The following is a 21,700-nucleotide window of genomic DNA, read 5'->3' on the forward strand; positions in this document are numbered from 1 at the left end:
TCTCATTCTCTCATATTTAGGTCATCCATTTTTCTCCTCCTCTTAACTTTGAGCCCGTTGCCCTTGTGGAAAAGCAGCGTATGCTGGCATCACTCCCACGTCATCACCGGTTGTGTGACTGAGAATTCGGCAATAGAGAGACTTATGAAAGTGGGATTCCTCAGCCGTGGCCAGGGATGAACTGGAACTGCTGCTTTGCTGAATCCATTTCTTTGTTTGATGCCAGACAATGTGCTTCCACTCTGCAAGGACATAGAGAGCGAGAGAGAGGGAGAGAGAGAGAGAGACAGGCAGGCAGGCAGGCGGGTCAGGGAAAAACCCTTGCACAGCACACAGGAGAGCACGTGCAGCGCACTCTGGGAATGTTTAGATATCTCCTCAAACGGCTCCGCATGAGAAAAAAAGAGAAGGCCAACCTCTGTGCTCTCACTGCAGCCGGCTGCGGAAAAAAAGGGGGCTGGCCCCAAACTGACATAAGCAAACACACACATACAATACAAGTGCACACACACACAGACACACGTGCACGCGCAGGCACACACTCAGAGAGTCACATCTGCATTTACACACACACACACACGTACGCGCGCTCATGCACGCGCGCACACACGCACACGCACACGCACACGCACACACAATGCACAGTGCAGGTCTTATTTGGTATTTCCTGTGTAACCCCTTCCACCACCAGTGTGTCCGGTGGACAAGCAGTAGCCACCCCCCCACCCCCCCACCCCCCCCCCAGCCCCCCCCAGCCCCTACATGTACACACACACACACCTTACTTCAATACTCTTCAGTCTATATTAATTATCGACGGTCTTTTGGCAACCGTCCAGGTGGGGAAAAGGGGGACTGGTGCGTGTGTATGTGTATGTGTGTGTGTGTGTGGTTGTATGTACACATGCACACGCTGCGGCATCTGGATATTAAAGTCTTGCCTGTACCAGCAGCGGCGAGAGGAAGGGGGGGGGGGGGGGGTTGGGGGGAGAAAAAAATTACAGCATATATCAGGAATTTTCCAGCTAATGATGTGCGGATGTGGTGGTGCTGGGGAGAGAGCCACTGACTGAGCTGTCTTTGTTTCGCTTGCCCAGGGCCCCACGCCGCATTCCTGTACGCTGTGCATACTTTGGCAACAGTTGTCGTGCCCCTTTTTTCTCTTTTACTGTATACAGTTAGTGCGCCGCTCTTGCACTTTCCTCACTAGCCACGACGCTAGCAGCCTCTCGCCGTGTCCTCTCTCTCTCTCTCTCTCTCTCTCATCCATGTGCTTCTCTTTGGTTCTTTGTACGCCCCTCTCTCGCTCTTTCCTCTCTCTGTGTTTCCTTTCCTTTCTTGGCCCAGTGCAGGGTATTGTTTTTGTGACTGTAAATTGTCCTATTTAAACAAATAAAAACAACACAGGGGAAAGAGTTTTTTGGGAGAAGTGAAATAATGGTGTTTACAACATGGCTGACTGCTGGTGCTCTGAAACGGGGCCTCTCTGGAGACACAACATCATTGCCTCGACTCTCCGAGCGCATAGTTTCACACAGATTACTCCTAACATCCGCTCTCTCCGTTTTCTGTCTCTTTCCCCACTTACTCGAGGCTGCCTTTGATGCCATGAAGCCCTTTACTGTTTTCCGGGGAGATTTGGTTTGGACATTTTTAATTGGCATTGGAATTAGGACCTCTGTAATGCAATCGAATTCCAACCCAAGTCTTCCTATGGCCTTTTGACAGCAAAGATCCGTGGAAGGAACTTACTCCACCCCACACAGTCGGTCTAGTTAAAGGCCTAGTCTAGCAATGCGCTGAATTAGCAAAAACAGGTTAGCTTTAGGTTATCGTAACTGTAAGTCAAGAGAACAAGACGGATCAAATGAACATTACAGTGAAAGACAATTACTTGTGTTATGCATGTGTACTCTATCCGCTTGTGTGCGTGGGTGAGTATGTTACATGCATCCATGTGTGCTGGAGTGTGTTTGTAAATGCACATGTGTGTCTGTACTGTACGTGCATGCGTGTGCAGTTATGGATGTACTGTGTGTGTGTGTGCAGAGGGGCTGCGCTTTCATCCAGGGCTCCCTCAGAGAGGCGGAATGTAAACATGGGGGCCCCTGGCCAAGCTCCATCAGACCAAGAGCCTCAGGTCCTGCACCACTCGGCCCTCAGCCACACACTCCTCACATCGGGTTTGCAGGGAAAAAGGGGGAAATCCATGGGGCGAGGGAGAGATATGGCTGCTGTGATGGGGGGGCGTTGGGCAGGCGGGGGTTAATTACAGGACACAAAGTAGGTAAGAGATTGGTGGGGAATGGGGATGATGAGAAGTAGGGGTCATTTCGAGGACATCCAAGTTGCATGACCGCAAACTTTGATCGTACCTCGACCACAAACGCACATGCTGCCTGCGGACACACACAAACACACACTCTCACAAACGCAGGCAGGTGTCGGCTTTGTCACGTGCGAGCACACGATTGTGCGCGTACGTACGTACACGCGCCACCCACCCACGCACTCTATTGTAGCGCTATGGCTGCCGGAAACCCTGCGGAGGGCCCAGCGATGTTTGATCCGGATGCTGCAGGTCACACGGGCCTGGAGGTCCCCGTCCAGGGGGTCTTGGAGGTCTTCTGGGAGGGGGGGGTGCCGGGTCGGCCATTTCCTCCCTCTCTGGTGAAGCGAAGCGGGGAAGAAAGCGCAGCGGAGAGAAGGGAGGGAGGGAGGAGGGGGCGCGAGAGATGCTCTCAGCAGAAAGGAATGCACAGAATGTTGTCCTTTAATCTGGAGTCAGCCCTCTCACTTGTTCAACCAACCCCTCTCTCTCTCTGTCTCTCTCTCTCCAAGGCTGTCTTTCTCTCTGTGAGTCCGTCTCCAAGTCTCTCTCTCTCTCTCTCTCTCTCTCTCTCGCTCTCTCTTTGAGTCTCTCTCCCAGACTTCCTTTATCTCTATGACCTCCTCCTGGTTCTGTGTTACCAGGCGGAAAGGGAAGGAGGGGAGATATAGACAGATGGAGACAGACAGACAGACAGACAAGCTTCCTCACTTACACTGCAAAATCCTGAGTGTTATTTTAACTCAGAGCTGATGTGCCCTCTGTCCGTCTGCCTGACTGTCCTATTTACACGTGTGTGTGTGTGTGTGTGTGTGTGTGTGTGTGTGTGCGTGCGTGCGTTCTGTCGTTTTGCACAGCCCGTATAGAAGACATTGAGAAAGACAGGAGGGAAAGGAAGGAAGGGGGAGGGAGGGACCGATAATGCCTGATTTACACTTAGTTGCACGCCGGTGTCACGCACCAAAAATAGTAGATCTACAAGCTTGCGACGTGTCACCGCTGTGCTGCGCTGTGAGCTTTAAGATCTGCTATTGTCTGTGTGCAACACCGGCGTGCAACTAAGTATAAATCACCCTTAATGCGAAGCAGAGAAAGAGAACAAGAAGGGTGAGAAAGCGAGGCGAAGGAGAAAAAAGAATGCGAACGTGGTCAGAAGTAGAGGACGGGAAGGGGAGGGAAAGCAAAAGGAGGGCAACATTTCAAAAAAGAATGTCCTCTTTTCTTTTTGCAGCAGCCCGTCTCATTGTTTGAGTCACTTAAGTCAATAGCGTTGTTAACTCGTGTGTGTTTGGGTCATGTTCTCCTCACGGTAACAGCATTGAGCTATTTAGTTTCACAGACTCTGGACTGGTTTATATACAGACATTTGGTGCGTTTTATGGAGAGAGTGAAACACGTGTGTGTATTTATGAATGTATCTGTATGTGGATGTGTACACGTGTGTGTGTGTGTGTGTGTGTGTGTGTGTGTGTGCGCGTGTGTGTGTGTCTCTGTATATGGAAGTTCGTCTGCGGGTCAGTGTCGAGATGGAGGCAGGAATAGATGTTGCAAACGTCTTTACTGCAAGTCCGACCTACTGTATATGTTTTACAGACATTGACACACACGCGAGCACGCACACACACGCACACAAGGATGACATAGCATCAGAGGTATTTTAGAAAGGGGGGGGGGGGGCTTCTGGTCTTTGAAGGGTAGAGGAAGCTTTTTGCCGGGTGGAAAGCCATGTCTGACAGTAGCCTGTTTGTGCCGAAATGAAAATAATCATCCCCAAGGTCCACGTGAATCAGGAAGGCATGGGATCAAGCATGATGTACATGATGCTGGTATTGGCCCAGTGCAAAATGGATGAAAACAGCAGAATATTGTTAAATATTGGTTCACAAGCCTAATACCACTTGGTAAGCTTAACTTCCCCCATACAAACTATATACAAACTATATGTATGTGTGTGTGTGTGTGTGTGTGTGTGTGTGAATGTGAATGTGTTTATATAGTGCATGTTTAGCACTTATAGGTTCATAGGTATACTTACAAAGGTTGGTGCAGGGGCTTTTTCAATCCTAATGACACTGACTCCATTAATCCATGTCACTTTCATTTAAAAAAAAAAAAAAAAAATGTTGAGTGTGCACTGCTAGGAGGTTACCCAGGGTTATGCCCTGTAAAAGGCCAGTTAATTGTTAAGCCCTTATCCTCAGGCCCTTATATTTACCCCTGCTAGCCTAGGTTTGGATACCGATGGTATTGACGAGGCCTGCCCTTCTCACCTACGCTGTGGTGCCTGCTTATTTCTTTGTTATATCAGTCTAAATAAAATACTGTGAATGCCCACACTATTTTGTCAGTGTGGGTTTCTAGGAATTGCCTGAAAAACCCATACCCATACTTCACCCATACATCACTCACTAGTCTGAAGCAAATTCTTGCCTGGCAACAACACTTATTGCATTGATGCTTCCTGTGTGTGTGTGTGTGTGTGTGTATATGTCTATATATGCCTGTGCTTGCATGCTTAGTATGTGTGCACGTGTGTGTGTGTGTGTGTGTGTGTGTGTGTGTGTGTGCAGTTGCTGACTGTGATGTCAGTGTGTGAGTGTGTTTGTTTGTGGCCAGGTTTTCAAATAAACCATTCAGAGCGGCGGATATACCCCACGTTCTAGATCTGTGGTTCTTCCTAGAAGGCTGCTGGTGTGCATGCAGACATGCATGGCTTTTAAGTCTTCTGTGCTGGAAACTAAATGCATCAGGGCTGAAGTGACATGCGTGGGCCCCACCGCCAAAGACACCTGACTAGCACAGGAAAGGATTTGATTGAGTCATATACCTCGCGTATGCAGCCATACACACAACCATACCCGAAGCTCGTTCTGACTTTTTCTATAGCTTTGTCTTTGGCCCACAGAAGTAGATGTTCATCCTACATTGAAAGGGTGCAGACTTGTCACGGGTGTGCAAAAATGAGGAAAGAGGCCAAAAAGAGAGAAGGTGATGGCTCAATTGTAGGGTTTTCCGAAGTGAAAGCACCAGTGACATCTTGTTACTCAACCAATGTTTCATTCATTGTTTACTGCGAGGTTGCTGTACTGTGAAAAACTGTCAATGGCTCTCGCAGTCTGTTGGGTACATTTTAAGAAGCGGTCATGTTTGTCCCCTATCTGGTCACGTGGCTCTACCGACACCTCTCGACCAATTAGACCCAGCTTCCTCCCTGATTCCACTAAAGCAGGAAGAATGAGGATAAAAGTAGGCCTATCACACATCTGCAAAATGGAGGCCCCTTCCTCTAAAAATAGTCTGACTGAAAACATGACCGCATTTCTTGTCAAGCTCTCAGTTAACTCACTGAAGATTTTCAGCTCGGAAATCATCTATTTGATCCATGGTCAGATAATGAGTTTAGCTACACTGTCCGGGGGTTTCTCCTCTTGCTATGATTCAAGTAATTCTATTAACTATAAGGAATGAGATTATGAAGATGATAATATGTCGATTTGTACGTCAGTTTAACTTCAAAGCAACTTTCGCCAGCCGGGGAATTTCCCAGAGGTACCGGAGCACATTAGGATGTTCCACATTCACTGTTAAAAGACTTAATAATTTGTTGAATTGACCCTCTGAAGACCTTGTTTGAATTCCTCTCAACACTACCGTTCATGCAGGCATGTAAAAGGCATGCTATAGCTTCTGACACATTTCAAAAACCCAGGGAGTCATTTGTGCAGTGCACAAACAATCCAAGTAGGCTAATTAAGATATTGCAGTGACACCACGCTCTTAACTTGTTGCTTACAAACATTATCCCCAGACTTTAAGATAGCGATAGCAGTTAGCAGTACCGGGGTGGGAGGGTGGGGGGGGGGGGGGGACCTACTGCAGCCAAAAGCTCTTGGAAAAATCTGGAGTTAAGAAAAGCACCTGGAACCATTCCACTCTCTTGCTAGGGGTCACTGAGTTTTGTCTGGAGGCTTTCCCTACTGTAGCTGTTAACAGTACTGCTGCTCTCCTGCAGGCTAACAGCACACGCACGCACGCACGCACACGCACGCGCGCACACACGCACACCTCCTAGCTCTCAGCAGAGTACAAGGACAAATTTGGAAACTGAGAAAAAACGGGTAGTGTTAGCAGGCTCCAAAATGGCCGTTGTTTTACCTCAAATAATTTAGCTGCTTGGTTACCTGGAGAAAGAGATTCAAGAAGTGTCTTTTTTTGTAAGAGTGTCGGTATTGCATTGGTCCCATTATCTGACACCGGAAGTCATTTAATAATAATCATTTAGTAGCATTGGTATGATGTTGGGCTTGATTTACATTATTTCATTGTCATTGTACAGCACATAAATGCGCGCGCGCACACACACACACACACACACACACACACTCACTCTCTGTAGTCTATAGTAGGTCCCTGGTGGCTTGCTATGGAAAGACTGTGTGATGTAGGTATACCAAAACAGGAGCAGAGACCTGCCCTGCCAGATATGATTTCATGTCTTATGTAACCTGTAGACCGGGACAGAGAAGCATTGGTCCTGTGTGTGTGTGTGTGTGTGTGTGTGTGTGTGTGACTGCATGCCAGAGTTGTCACCACCTCCATAAGCCTGCCTGATTTATACTATGCACAAAATTTATTCTAGGTATAAATCAGGCTAGAATCTTATGTACGATGGTGTCCCACTCCGAAAATTGCACATTTACCATCTCATAACGCATCATGATGCGATATTTTGAGTTTGTAGATCTGCCATTCTTGCCGCTGGACACGGTCGTACGGCGGAAGTATGAATTAGGCATTAAATGCTCGGTCGACGTGCATCACGACATGTGACACAGATACGTTCCAGGTCTTAATGGGTTAAGTCATGGGTTAAGTATACATATTTCTTTATTTTATTTTAAAAAAAAATCAAAATATTTTGTAGAATCGGAACCTCAGGACAGGTCTTAATGGGTTAACAGTGACGACATCAAAACACTCTCATACATACATACACTCCAGCATACTTCTCCCTCCCTCTACCCCCACTCCAACATCCCCTTAACAAATAGTTGTAAAATAGTAATACATAACAAAAACATCATGTCATTATTTTACTTACTTGTGCAAACACTGCGCATTATTTGACTCTGTTGTGTGTGTGTGTTCTTCTAGGTGGTAACACTGTGGTACCGAGCACCAGAGGTCCTGCTCCAGTCCAGTTACGCCACACCAGTGGACCTGTGGAGCGTGGGCTGCATCTTCGCAGAGATGTTCAGAAGAAGGTGAGACCCAGAGAGATACACTAGTCTTTTCAGGCAATTTCCATGCAAATTTGAGACACAAGAATGACAATAGTGTTGCGGTGCTAGACCATCAGTAATCTCTGCACACCGATAGTATCTGGTGACATCTGAATTCAATGTAGTTGCTAGAAAAGGGCAGAGATCGGCCGCTAACAAACCCACGCCTACTGCTTTAGAAACCAAATCCTGTCACTGCCCCAATATGAATAACCTCCCTAAAGTATTTGCATAGGTTCTGCAATGTATTTTTCTACCCCCCCCCAGAAGTCTTTCCACCCAATTTTAGCCCCTAATTGAATTTTGATGTCGCCAGAATGACCAGACAAGGAATTAATTGGCATAAAGACAGAGAAGCAAAAGAAACCCCAAAAGAATTACATACTGTATTGATAGTGTAGCTCTACGATTTTTTTGGCTAGGTAAGATTGGACCTTTTATATACTTAATACTTAATGCAATTTCTATGTTTTTGAACTGGATTTGCTGTTAAACAAAATGCATGTGTAACACATACCAGTAAACAACATATGATTATGTTATTTTAAGAGCATGTTTTGGCGTGCCTTGAAAACCTTTGATAAAACATAAATTTACCCTGAAAAGGAGATTTATTTTGCATTGAAACATGTACACAAATCCCTTTCTTTGGCTTATAATTATTAGAAGCATCGCTTTTAGTCAAACAATTACAAAAAAACAAGGTACATGAGCCAGCGGCTACCCAAGCACTACCCCTATCCATCTTTGTGACCACACATCAAAGTTATAGCCACTTGCATTATGTAAATGTATATTCATACCTAGACTGAAAATGTGCTATAAAGCACCACTGCATATTCTATTTTCTATATAGTGGAATCATCAGTTTTCATTTATTTGTTATATTTGTACATTTGTCCATTTGTAACCAAATGCCATTTGGTAGATTTGGTTACATTTGTACATTCTCAGAGTTAAATGAACAATGAGTATTTTAAATGTTACTGTGTACAAGTAAATAATCACAATAATTCCACCACTGACTTAAGGTCCTCACACTGGTCTAGTTTCACAATATCACACCAAACACTCACAGTTACACAGGTGCCTGCTGGCTCCTTCTCACTGTGGTACACCATGGGGAACAGAGAGTCTGTCACATCAGCTATGAGATGCATTCTTCTAAAAGTCAGGGGATTGCCTGAAGAAGACCTTTCCAGGTAGAAACGTTGGTATATTCCTTTAATAAATGGTCCTGCATTGTGGTAATGAGTGTGCAGCCTTTTCTTCACTTTTAGACCCATTTACCACGGTCAGCAGCACCTCATCAATATTGGCGTGCTCCTGTTTGTTTGCCATGAGATGCATTATTCACCACCAGAACTGGAGAGAACAGAAATTGTGTCTTAATTTGTTCTAATGGTTCTAGTAACCCGGCTTCACACTGCTTTGCCTTATTTGCACCAAATGTCCTTTATAAACATTTTAGGGACATCCAACTCATTTTGGTAGAGCAGGTCACATACAGTAGGAGTTCAAGCAGACTGTTGTCACTGTAGTATGTGACTAACTACTGGGGACGTGCAGTAGAACAGTCATTTAACTTTGGGAGTGTAAAAATGGGTCAATTTGGTTCCATTTGTATACACTAAGAGTGACAGGCCTGATCCAATTGGTTCCTAACTATCAATCATCTAGCTGGGGATCCCCTGGAACCTCATTTTGGAGTCAAACATTATACCACCTTGATGTGTGGAACATTTCCCCTCATAATTAGTTCATAAATTATAGCCATCAACAAGAACAAAAGATTGTTATTGTATAAATTATTAGTCTCCAACTGTGGTGACACCTGGCAGATGGATCACAAAACAGAGAGCAGTGGCATTTCGGTTGGCTTATCAAACTATTACAGTAATGTCATTGCCTGCTGTGGTTGTAGCATGCAAGTCATTCATTCAGTTTGTTGGCAGTGTTGCCAGATTCTGTGAGAGAAACAAGCAACCAGGTCTAGGAAAACCAGCCCAAAAGAAGCGACTATGGGCCACATGAGCACTTTTAACATATACATCAGCCGTTTGAAAATAGCAGATCTACAAGCTCACAACGCGTTGCGACGCGACGCGTTGTGAGCTTGTAGATCGGCTATTTTCAAATAAAATCTTGCGAGGGAAATTATAATAAGCAGATCTGGCAACCCAGTTTGTTGGTGTAGTAGGTATTTGTCAGTTTGTGGTCTAACGTACTTCACGCTCCGGAGAGAGAAGCTAATAACGGACCGCTTTCCTGAGAGCACTTGGCCTGCTCGCTTGTGCGTGAATGTAAATGATTTCGAGGTCATTCAGGGGCGTTTCATCTTCTGTGCTGTGCAACATTGTATTTTGTTTTTAGCCAACTTGAATGAATGGTGTTTAGGCAAATGAGCTAGCCTGCTAGCAGTGGTGTGCTGCAAGCTAGATAAGCACAGCATTTATTGAGGTAGGGCTGGATGCCAATGGGGGCAGCAATGCCAGTAATTTATGTTTCCTTCCCCAACCGTCCCCACGCACGAGCAGACACACACACACACACACACACACACACACACACACACACACACACACACACACACACACACACACACACACACACACACACACACACACACACACACACACACACACACAGTCTTAAAATCTTGCACACTAGACCACAGGTGGGAGTCAATGGAGATGTAGTGTGTGTGTGTGTGTGTTTAATAAATCCTACTGGGTCTTCTAATCCATTTCAGAAGGAAAACCCTGTGTATCTGTACCCCTGTTTGCTGTAGTGTAGACCTCAGTTTTATATGCATTAGGACACAGACACCCATTCGATAAGAATATTTAATCTCTGTGACCCCATTCTACACTGTAAAATGTAGTTTTTATGTTCAGTTATAATTTAACTGTGTATAAATGGAACCAAATGGATAAGGTTACTGGTCCACTTGATTCTATTTGTACACTCCTGGAGTTACAGATCTGTAAGGGTCCATTTTGTTCTTAACTATCAATCATGTAGTTTGGGACCACCTGGAACCGGTGTTTAGGGGTCCATGCATAGACCTGTCACAATTATTACATAATCGCAATTATTTGAGATAATCTCAATTATTTGTGCATAATCGTCAATTGTTTCCATGTTGAAACATTTTCATACATTTTCAAAAGTGTTCAGAAATAGTGGAAATAGCATTTCCACTATTAAGGTTTTGTAGAAAGCATAAAGTTATTAAATTTGTCAGTTATTTCTTTGTATAATTTAGGTTATTTATCATATCTGCCCTGTGCAACTTCAAAGCATAAAAGCCAAACAGAGGTGGAATTTGTATTCACATGTTCCAGTGTTCAACGACAAAAACGCAATTTAATTGTCAAGTGAAATGTCATAATCGTGACAGCCCTATCCATTCATGGGAATGATTATACAGTAGTTGCCCACTTCTCCAAAACTCAATCAGTACTTCCATTCCCCTTTAGTCAGATTAGAATAATTAATGAGGTCATATAAATATGCAGCTGACAATTGAAGTGTTTATACATCGATTGATTTACCTTTCATTCAATCCTATAATAATGTATTGATGGACCATAGTCAGGGACGTGCTGGCCACTGGGAAATTCGGGAAAGAACGGCCGGTGGGCCACCCAAAAAAAGTATTAAAAAATGAAAATCCCAGAGCTGAATTTTGGTCCCAGCACCCTGACCATAGTCCATAGCTCATCCACAGCAGAGCCTCAGGCATTAACTTTGGAGAATGTCACCTCGACTATATTTAGCCTCTTGTTCTCCCCAGGCCTGATGTGAGCAGCTCTCTCTCTCTCTTTATTTAATTTCATTCTGCATGTTTAAATGGAAAGAGTTGTGGTCAGTGCCAATATCAACTCTGCCAGTACTTCTCTAACACCAATGTGTGACCCCCCCCCCCCCACACACACACACACACAAACACACACGCATGCACGCACGCACGCGCACACACACACACACACACACACACACACACACCAAGAACCTCTCCCTGGTTCCAGATTTTAGGTCCAGCTCTTATGGAGGGAGCATGAAAAAAAGATATATGATCCATTCATTCACTGGAAAAAATAATTTTTAATCAAATGGACCATTGTGACTGTAACCCTGGCATAGGGGAAGTGTTGAGTGGGGGCGGTGACGGTGGAACTGTGGTCATCTTGTGACATTTTACCGTTTGCCTTGCTGTTAGAAGGTGACATTTGAGTGAGGCCAAAACAGAATAATCTGCACTCGTCTCTTTTTTTAACGGGCTTCTCTCCCCTTTTGTGTTTTGTCTTTATTGACCACATTCACACGGCGGCCATTTTGCTCTTTTCTTCATACTCGAGGTGGGGGTGGGGGCTTGGGGTAATTGAAGTAAAAGCAAAATGGCCACCGTGTGAATATGGCCAATTAAGACCGATGTGAGGAAAGTTGAGAGGCGACCCAAGTGCACAACGCTCTGGTGGGACTCGGTCCTATGTGGTTCTGGTGGGACTCGATGCTACAGTATAGGCCTGCAGGAGTACATGTGGATCTGGTGGGACTTATAGCCCTACAGGAGTGCATGTGGTAGCAGGAGCAAGCAACTTAACCCCACCAAGCAGTACAATTAATTCAGCATAACTTCCGTTTTCCTACCAAATGCATTTAGATGACATTAACCCATAATGAACGATTCTATTTCATGTATAATATCGCTATTAACATAGTGCAGCCATCTGAGGTGACTAACCTCACCTTGTCTCGACCTGTGTGTGTGTGTGTGTGTGTACGTGCGTGTGTGTGTTTAAAGGGGGGGCACCTCTTCTCTCACCCTGACACAATAAGCTGTAAAAATCCTGCGTGCGTGTGTGTGTGTGTGTGTGTGTGTTTTCACAACCTGGCGCCTGTCCGACAGTGCCTGGAGGCAGAAGGCGAGGCAGGGAGGGCCCTTTGATGCCCGTGAACAGAGCTGCACCATTCGTTTTCTTTTTTACACTCTCTCTCGCTCTCTCTCTCTCTCTGTGTCTCTCACTCTCTCTGTCTCTCCTGCAGGTGATTAAGATGGCTTTTAAAAGGCCACCTGTTGAAGATTAAAAGGCACCTGGGAGCAGCAGTGAGAGAAAGGGAAAGAAAGAGTGATTGCGAGAGAGAAAGAGCTGTTCAGTAAAGGTTCTGGTCTGTTGCATGTGTAGTCACACAAAAACTCCCCACTAGTGGTTGAGTTGATGACCGAAAAAAAGTCAGTCAGTACGTAACGTAGGTGAACTTATCCAGTAGCATACGCACATATTTACATCATCTGCTGGTCAGAAAGCTGCTCTTTGAAGAATTCTGTCATCTTGTCATCCTCTCGGTTAGACAGCTCCTATTCACCCCATGTCACCTCACTCTCTTCGTGTAAGTAAACTCCATCCAACCATTTGTGTCATGACCGCTTCAAAGCCCCCCCCCCCCCCCCCCCCCCCACCTCCAGAGACATTTCTCTTAACTTGCCGGCCCCTTTCATCACCAAACCTGTCATTGTGGAAAACCCTCCCCCCTTTGACTGCTCTCAATGAACATCTACTGTAACAAGTACAGCTGGGATGCCTTTCATCAAAAGGAATTTGAGCAAATATCATGCAAGTCTGCATCTGCGTGGCCGGGATGGAGGCGCGGTGAGTCACGGCTCAAGTGAATGAGAGAGGGAGAGCTTGTTGACATTCCTCCAATCGAAAAGGTCGGACGTGTTGTGTTAATGCGGGAGGTGAGGCCCCACATCCGTGTTGACTTTCTCACAGTGCTGAGCTCGATTGATAAAAGCCTCAAAGACGCACGTTAACCACTTTAAACCCTCTATACTTAGTCAAACGAACCTGAGTTACAACTGTACTTGGCATGCTCTTTTTTTCCAATATTCACGTTCCCCCGGAATAGGCATGCTGGGGAACCAAGTTAAATTAACATTTTAGGATTTTGCTGTGCGTAACCTCACACACAATACATTATACAAGGAAAATGTACCGGCGAGTGCTCAGGTAGAAATGTGCGCACTCAACGTCTTCACGGTGCACACGTGCGCGTGCGTGCGGCGACGGGCATAAACAAACGGGCACCCTACTGTACATGTTTACACACACCCACAGCTCGGCCACCCCTGCAGATTGACGCGCACGCAGGAACACAAAAACAGATACACTCATGTGTAAACACACACACACACACACACTTAAACGCACACAATCACACAAACACTCAACATGCATGCACAGCCTGTTTCCCAAGAGATGGACACACTCACGTGCAAACACTTACACACACGCACACATTCCAGAGGTTGTCTCAGTGGAATGTGGGACAGAGCAGTGTTGGCACCAAGAGAGCGTGACTCAGCTGCCTGTCCCAGCCCAGTCTCACTGTGTGTGTGTGTGTGTGTGTGTGTGTGTGTGTGTGTGTGTGTGTGTGTGTGTGCACGCACACATGTGCTTAACTGTGTTTAAGTGGTATGAGTGTATGCAAGCAGCGCATAACATACTTATATTTATGTACTTGCTTGCATGCAAGTCGAAGTTTAACCACCTGCGTGTGTGTGTGTGTGAGCGAGTGCATGTGTGCTCACAGCTGTATGCATGCCAGTGGCCAGCTCTATGTGAATCCAGTTATCCTCTCCAACCAACAAACCACTCCAGGTTTAAAAATGGACCTCTTGGAATTATCTGCCTTACTTGTTTTGGCATGATGACTTTACTGTAGGTGATGTTTTTTTCTGTTCTCTCACAAGGCTCAGAACTGGTTTGGTCTGATCTTTAAAAGCCTTAAAACCTCAGCTATGCGTTTCACCCTGAAAGACCTACACATGTGGTCCTGTCTCCATGGCAAATAAAGAAAAGATGCATTGGTCGAAGAATGGCAATTCTTGTTAGCAGTGCAAGCTTAATCTTTCTATGTTATTAGATGCATGAAGAAAATATGCATTGGGGGTTTAACTTGAACATGTAAGTATAAATAAATCCATGTGGTTAAAATAAAGCCTATTCACTTAAAATTGTATTATTAGGATTATAGTGATAGTATATTATTCATGTCCGTTAGGAACGTCAAACATTTTGATGGAACATCAGAAGTGTTCATCGGTTTAAGCCCCCGTTTTGCATTTCAAGAATCGAAACATACATTTCGAGTGTACACACAGAACTATCTGGAAACTTTAAAACTCTCCAGCATTTGAGAGTAATTGCTGTCACAGTAAAAATTTGCAAAATGCCCCCGTGTGAGTAATCTCCAAGTGTCTGGGCCTGTAGGAAAGTGTGGGCGTCGAACTATGTAAAGCTTCCAACAAGTGGGGAAATGCAGGGAGCTAGCTGTTGACTTCAGTTAAGTGGCGATACAGCTCAACCCTACACCTATTGGGCATTGATGCCGAATGCGTACATGCACGCATGCCAGCGCTCACACACACACACACACACACACACCTACTGTATGCGCACATATCCTGCATTACATTGACATCTGCCGGCAATTCAGAATCTTTATCAAGCTCAGAGCCACGGAGCACCTCAACTGCTTGTGATCTGAATAGATTGTCGTTCTGCTACACCAAGGCAATGCTTTACACGACGTTATGCTGTAGATAAAGTCAGACGTTTTGGACATCATAGCAAAAAAACTCCAGAGTTCTGGTTAAATTCACGCTGAGGCGTTATGACGCTTGGTCAAGTCGGCTTCTACAAGCCAAATGCCACTGCCCGGTTTGTGCTTGAAGAAAGCCCTCCTTTAACACTATGCTCATATCCTTTCAGTGGAGTTGTGTGAAGAAGGTTCCCATACTTACTTTCCTTTTTTTCCCTTACTCTGTTAGAATAATCCAAGTGCTCTTTCACAGGACTCTCCCTCCCACTTTTCTGCACACACACACACACACACACACACACACACACATGCACTGAACACAGGAAAGTACACGCACACACACACAGACACGCAGCTAAAGCAGGCACACATGAGGGGATAAAAGAAGCTTTTTTCTGCTCTGAGCGTTGGTCGGCAGGCCTGCGTTGATGATGATGACTGCTGGAATTTGTGCGGGTGCCAGGGGAAGCATGGCCGCCCACGGGCGCCCAAAGACGGCCCAAAGCCACAGGAACCACCGGCAATACTGCTGCTGCTGCCGCTCTCCCTCCCTCTCCTTTCAATCCCTCTCTCTCTTCCCTCCCTCTTCTCTTCAGTGGTACCACTGTACCACCCCTGCTGCAGCCTCCTGGCTGGAGGCACTGGGGGCCCACAGCAGGCACCCACCTCACAGAGGAACATCGCAGCAGGCTTTATATACACGGAAAAATGCGGAGTGTTATAACCCATTAAGGCCTGTGGTTACGATTCTACAAAATGTCCTCTAAAATCCTGAGTTTTTTTTTTTTAAACTTATGTTGCTATGTCAGTGGTGCTCAAACTTTTTCATGTCAAGGACCCCCAAAATGTATATGTATTTGGCCGCGGACCCCCATCTCAAAATATGTTGTTCCAGGGACCCCCATGAAGCAAAGATTTGAGTAAAAAAAATCGCTTTAAAAATATATATATTGCAAGATTTGCACACATTTTCACGATTTTTCAAAAATAGCAGATATACAAGCTCGTAGCGCGGCACTCGGTGCCACGCTATGAGCTTGTATATCTGCTATTTTTGAATAGCCAAAGTGTAAAAGAATGCTTTTTAGCTCAAATCAAGAAGTAATCTCTCAAGAACAGCTTCTGCACTGCGTTGGAATCTGTCGGGGAGGTTCGTCATAACGAGTGCGCATTCAGATCAGGAAGTAGGCCGCGCTTTACCCAATCACATGTAGTGGGCGGGATTCACATGTCCGTCGATCTTTCCCCCTCGAAACAAACCGAAACTAATTTAACAATAGCGTCCACGGAGCAGACAAAACCACGGAAATATATTCACATTTTAACTTACTCTTTCATCATAGAAACAAGTGGGCTTATAACCAAAACGATCCATGTTCTCTGGGAGAAGTGGTGTTAGTGTTCCGTGTAGAAATATTGTTAGTGGGAATGAAAACATAGTCGCACCAACCGGAAGTGATGCGCTGAAGGCGCATCACAAACACCGGTTTCCTTGTGCTCTGGTGTTACGTTATCGTCCGCCCAGAGCCAACAGACATAGAACAAACAGCAGAGGGCGCTGTTTTTCATTTTCAGTTGGCGATGGGTTCCCAGATTGATCAAGAAGTGACACAGATGCGTTCCAGTTCTTAAAGGGTTAAAAGTCTGTATGTTTTATGTCCTCTCCCGACGGAGAGAGTCCATTGCAATTTGAACCTGGGTTCCTCGTGGATTCTGAGAAACCAAACCTCAACCACTCGTCCGAGAGGGAATCCATGCTTGGCCTGGGTAGATATTGGGCTTATGAGCTTCAGGCAGGGGTACTTGTCAATCAGTAGGCGTCCTACCTGACGTTACCGTCAAAACTGCTCAATGGGAAATGATAGAGAACACCTCCAAAGACTGCAGCAGATGTGCTACTGTAGTTGTATTGTACTGTATTAACACACTCTACTATTACAGGTTTGTTTAACTCACTGAGTTGCCAGTGATTGAAAGTGCTTAGGAAGCGAGATACAGCCTTTTTCAGTTATAAGTTAATCAAGGAGCGGATGGAGCTGCAAATCTTCAGATAATGATATCTTGGGTTCTGAACATTCTTTTCAAAAACACGTCAAACTCGTCATTGGCACGTTGCGCCATTGCGGTAAAACGCGTGAAACACGTCAATGGCACTCAATGAGTTAAAATAGCGTTTTATTCATTCAAATAAGTTCCGGATTGCAGCTTTAAGTCTCAATGACCTTTTTAAGGGTCCATTTCTACACTGTCTTGAGTTAAATTAACATTCTGCATTGCCCTTTGTAATGTTACTGTACCACCCCATGGCATGCATGGTGAGCCTTCAGGCTCATGCCTTTCATTGTAAGGTGTGTCTGCGTACAATGGGAACACTTTGGATTATTTGCTTCGGGTTGGTTGGATTCACAGTCACAAAACAGGCCTTGTAAACCATTCTCTTCCTCATTCATTCATTACACCCCTGAATTCAGAAAGCTGTGGCGTGCGATAGCATGGCATCCCATACATCATGAGCTTCACCCATGTGATTGTTAACAACACTATAGTAACAGTATGATCTATTTTCATCCCCTCCCCAGACCGCTGTTTCGTGGAAACTCAGATGTTGATCAGCTGGGCAAGATCTTTGAGTGAGTACTTTATACTGCATTTCCTCTTAGAGCTTATGCCAAAGTGATTCTCAACCTTTTTCAGTTCAAGAACCTCCAGTATGATATGCATTAGACTACGGACCTCCATTTGATATACATTTTTATCTCTGGGACCCCAGTCTACACTTTAAAATCCTCAGTGATTATTTATTCGGAGTGCATAAATGGTAACCAACTGGACCCTTACAATCCAAATTTGATCCTATGGGTCATTTAGCTGGGGATCCCCAGACCCCACATTGAGTAAATGCAAGGGGCTTTATGAATGAACTCCAGTTGCAGTGACAGTAATTAATAATATTAAGTAGATTATAGTAGATTTATATTTATTTACCTACCTACCTGCCAGGGAGAATGCACTTCAGACAACATTTAAGTATCAAAACAAAACTTAAGTACAAAAAGACAAAACGGCTCCAGTATAAGAAAAGAACAGAAAGAAAAGAACAGTGGTATAATTATCTATGATTGCAAGTTTGGTTTGCTTTAAGTTGATTCTAAAACGTATTGACCCAATCCTTGATTCTGATTCCTGTGATAAAATACTCATATAAACTTATATCAGCTTGTATCAGTCACAGGTCCATTATTTGTTTCCACACCGATTCAGTGAAAACCCTGCAGTGAGCATATTGAACTGATAATGATATTTTAAAAAAATTTGAATGATGATATCAAAGCAATAAGCCACACAAGGTCACGGTTTACCTCGTTTTTTACAAATGGCTAAGTGGGTCGGGGGCACTGCGCTTCGCGTCGTGCCTCACTACGCTTCTTACCCATTGCAAGTTTGACGGTAAACCGTGACCTCTAGTGGCTTATTGCTTAAATTTAAGAGCACTAACCCTCTTAATTCGGTAAGAAGACTGTTCCAGTAGTGGGAGGCTCTAACGGAGAACACTGGAACCAAATGGATTTGGTTGTATTTGTACACTCTCAGAGTTATAGGGCTCTCTGACATTGAAAAGTTTGAGAACCACTGAACTAAACAAAATACGGCCCAGTGTTGATCGTTGAGGAAGTCCAATGTTACCGTTGGGGTAGATCAGATGGGGGAAACCCACTGGTGATTGTGATGTCACTGATGACTTGACGACATCCCCCACAGTGTTGTTGGAGTACCTACAGCAGAGGATTGGCCCCAGGAAGTAGCCCTGCCTCAGACTGCCTTCAGCCCCAGGCCCCCTAAGCCAATAGAGGACTTGGTTCCAGACATGGATGAGCAGGCGAAGTCTCTCTTACTGGTACGTATCAGCGAAGCCATTTTATACTACACATTGCTGTGTATTTGAATGCTTAATGCTGTTTCAAAACATATATTCACCATGTATTTTCAAGTTGAATCCCTTTCCACAAAGCTTGTACAAAGATTGTGTGACCGTGTGTCTTTTTACGCGCGCGCGCATACCTATTTTTGGGTCTTCATTTGTCTGATTGAGCATTTCTTCTCATTAAAATGTAATTTGTAAATGTCAATGTAATTTTGTCCCCTTTTCAGCAATTCCTGGCCTTCAACCCATCCAGGAGGATCTCGGCCTTCGCTGCGCTGAGCCACCCTTACTTCCACAGTGTGGACAGCCACAGCAGGAGCGTGTATGCCGCTCAACCCATCCCCAGCAGCAAGCCCGCCATGGAGGAGAGGGCTGCCTGACCATCTCCCCTCCTCGCAACCCACAGCACCCCAAGCAAAGACCTAGGAATGCACAGAGAGAGAGGGAAAGAGAGAGAGAGAGGGAGGGAGGGAGAGATAGCCAGATAGACAGAGAGAGAGGATAGGAGAATGGGGATGAAATACAAAGACAGACACCCCCCTCTCCCCAAGAAAAATGCACAAAAGCTATCATCCTACATGAATGAACTGATGGATTGTAATTGCTGCTTTTAGGTCATTTTTTTTCATGTTGGTGATCAATTAACTTTGTAAACATCAAGGCAAGGACACCTGGATCTGGAAGTTGCCTGGTGGTGGTGCATGAAAGGACTCCGGAGGTCATGAAACAGAGGCCTTCTTGTGACCAGTGTTTAGCCCAGCAAGAGCCTCCTTGGTGGGGTGGAAGGGCCAGGCAGGAGCGTGGGTAGACAGCATGGCTCTCACCAGGATGTGTGCCCCACTATGTGTACCAGTACACGATGCGTGCATAGATAAACTGTCATGTACACACATTTAGTGCATGCACTAACATAAGCGCACACATATACATACACACACACACATATTGATACTGCGACAGGCGCCACTGCCAGCCACACACTGCCATATCATGAGTTATCATTCCAGTACCCATATTGTGTTATTACTGCCACCTTAAGGCTGTCCTGAGTAATTGCAGACCAGTAGCAGGATTCTAATGGTTTTGCAGTCTAGTAGACATTAATGGAGTCGTGTTGTCTAACAGGAAAGACTAAAAGGCTGACCTGTAGAGACCTTGATGAAAGACAACACGACTCGTAGAATAACCTTTATTACTCTCTCGGTGCTCATCACTTTCTTATTATGTGGTCAGATATGTGTGTTTGACGTTACCAACTACAAATACTCTTTATCCCATGAAGCAACGCTTAGGCTTGAGGCATGGAGGAAAAAAAACAAACAAATCACCAGCACCATTCAAGAGCAAAGAAATATGTTGCTATTGATCTGTATTTAATTTTAAAGGTATTGACATGCCGTGTATGCTTATTTTCATTTAGGCGTTACTTAATTTTAACCCATTCAGACCTGTAACGCATCTGTGTCACTTTTTCATTTGAGCTAAAAAGCATTATTTTACACTTTGGCTATTCAAAAATAGCAGATCTACAAGCTCATAGTGCGGCGCTACGAGCTTGTATGTCTGCTATTTTTGAAAAATCGTGAAAATGTGTGCAAATCTTTGAATATATATTCTTTTAAAGCAAACATTTTTATGGGGGTCGGCGGCCAAATACATATCATTTTGGGGGTCCTTGGCATGAAAAAGTCAAGGCCACTGATATAGAAACATACGTTTTTACAGAAAGCTGTTGGGATTTAGAAGACATTTGTAGAATCGGCTTCAGGTCTTAATGGGTTAATTTGAAAGATACTGGTGTGAATTCTTTTTTTTAATTTTTTTTTTACTTGACTTATGCCAAGTCTTTGGACAATTACCGATTCTGTGTACCGGGGAGGTTTGGAAATCTAAGGAATGTACAAAGGATAGCCATTGGTACTGTACAGTATGTAGTACTAAGTACAAGCTGTAATGATAATTAGCTCAAAGTTTGACATGTCCATCAGTTCTTAAGTATGTCGTAGTGACGGATAGAGGTAGGGTAGTAATGGTCGGTGGGATGTCGTAGAAGAATGCCGAGTCTTTTGTGTAATGAAAATATTGAAGCAGGGCTGTTGGATCTTATTAGGCCTAAGCATCGAATTTGTCCTTCCTTTGGAGAAGTACTATTACTTTGAGAATGACTATGGTGTAGTGCTGTTTCTGTTATTTTGTTTCTTTTTCTTTTTTTTGCAGTGATGTCCAACCTATATTCACATATTATCTTTTTTTTTCTCCAGAAAGACAAACAAGCTAACAGGAGTTGTATTTTTGTATGTAAAGTCTCACAGAACAGTAACAATACATAACACTGGTTTTCTACAGGTAGTGCTGCTAGCACACATACACACACTCACTTAACTCCGATACATTCTCAGGTTCTTGGTTCGGACGTTCGAAACCTTTCGGGCGCCCGTTTGCACATCCGGGTTACTAATTGACCGCATCATGACTTCAGTTCTCTCCAGGGATCATGCCATTGATCATAATGTACTGTCATATAAATCTACTTATATAAATGTTACTGAGAAATCA

At 44.6% G+C, this 21,700-nt stretch overlaps 1 protein-coding gene across 1 annotated transcript in view; it reads left to right on the forward strand.

Moving 5' to 3' along the window:
• cdk6 (cyclin dependent kinase 6) overlaps positions 1-21,700 on the forward strand; it is a 53,714-nt gene extending 32,014 nt beyond the window's left edge. The window contains exons 5-8 of the mRNA XM_080441569.1: positions 7,484-7,593; positions 17,802-17,852; positions 18,982-19,117; positions 19,372-21,700. Of these exons, the coding sequence (XP_080297695.1) occupies positions 7,484-7,593; positions 17,802-17,852; positions 18,982-19,117; positions 19,372-19,524 (450 nt within the window). The 3' untranslated portion in view covers positions 19,525-21,700. The remainder of the gene's footprint in view (positions 1-7,483; positions 7,594-17,801; positions 17,853-18,981; positions 19,118-19,371) is intronic.

This window comes from Gymnoscopelus braueri (assembly GCF_963280865.1).
Source record: "Gymnoscopelus braueri genome assembly, chromosome: 11".
Lineage (NCBI taxonomy): Eukaryota > Metazoa > Chordata > Actinopteri > Myctophiformes > Myctophidae > Gymnoscopelus > Gymnoscopelus braueri.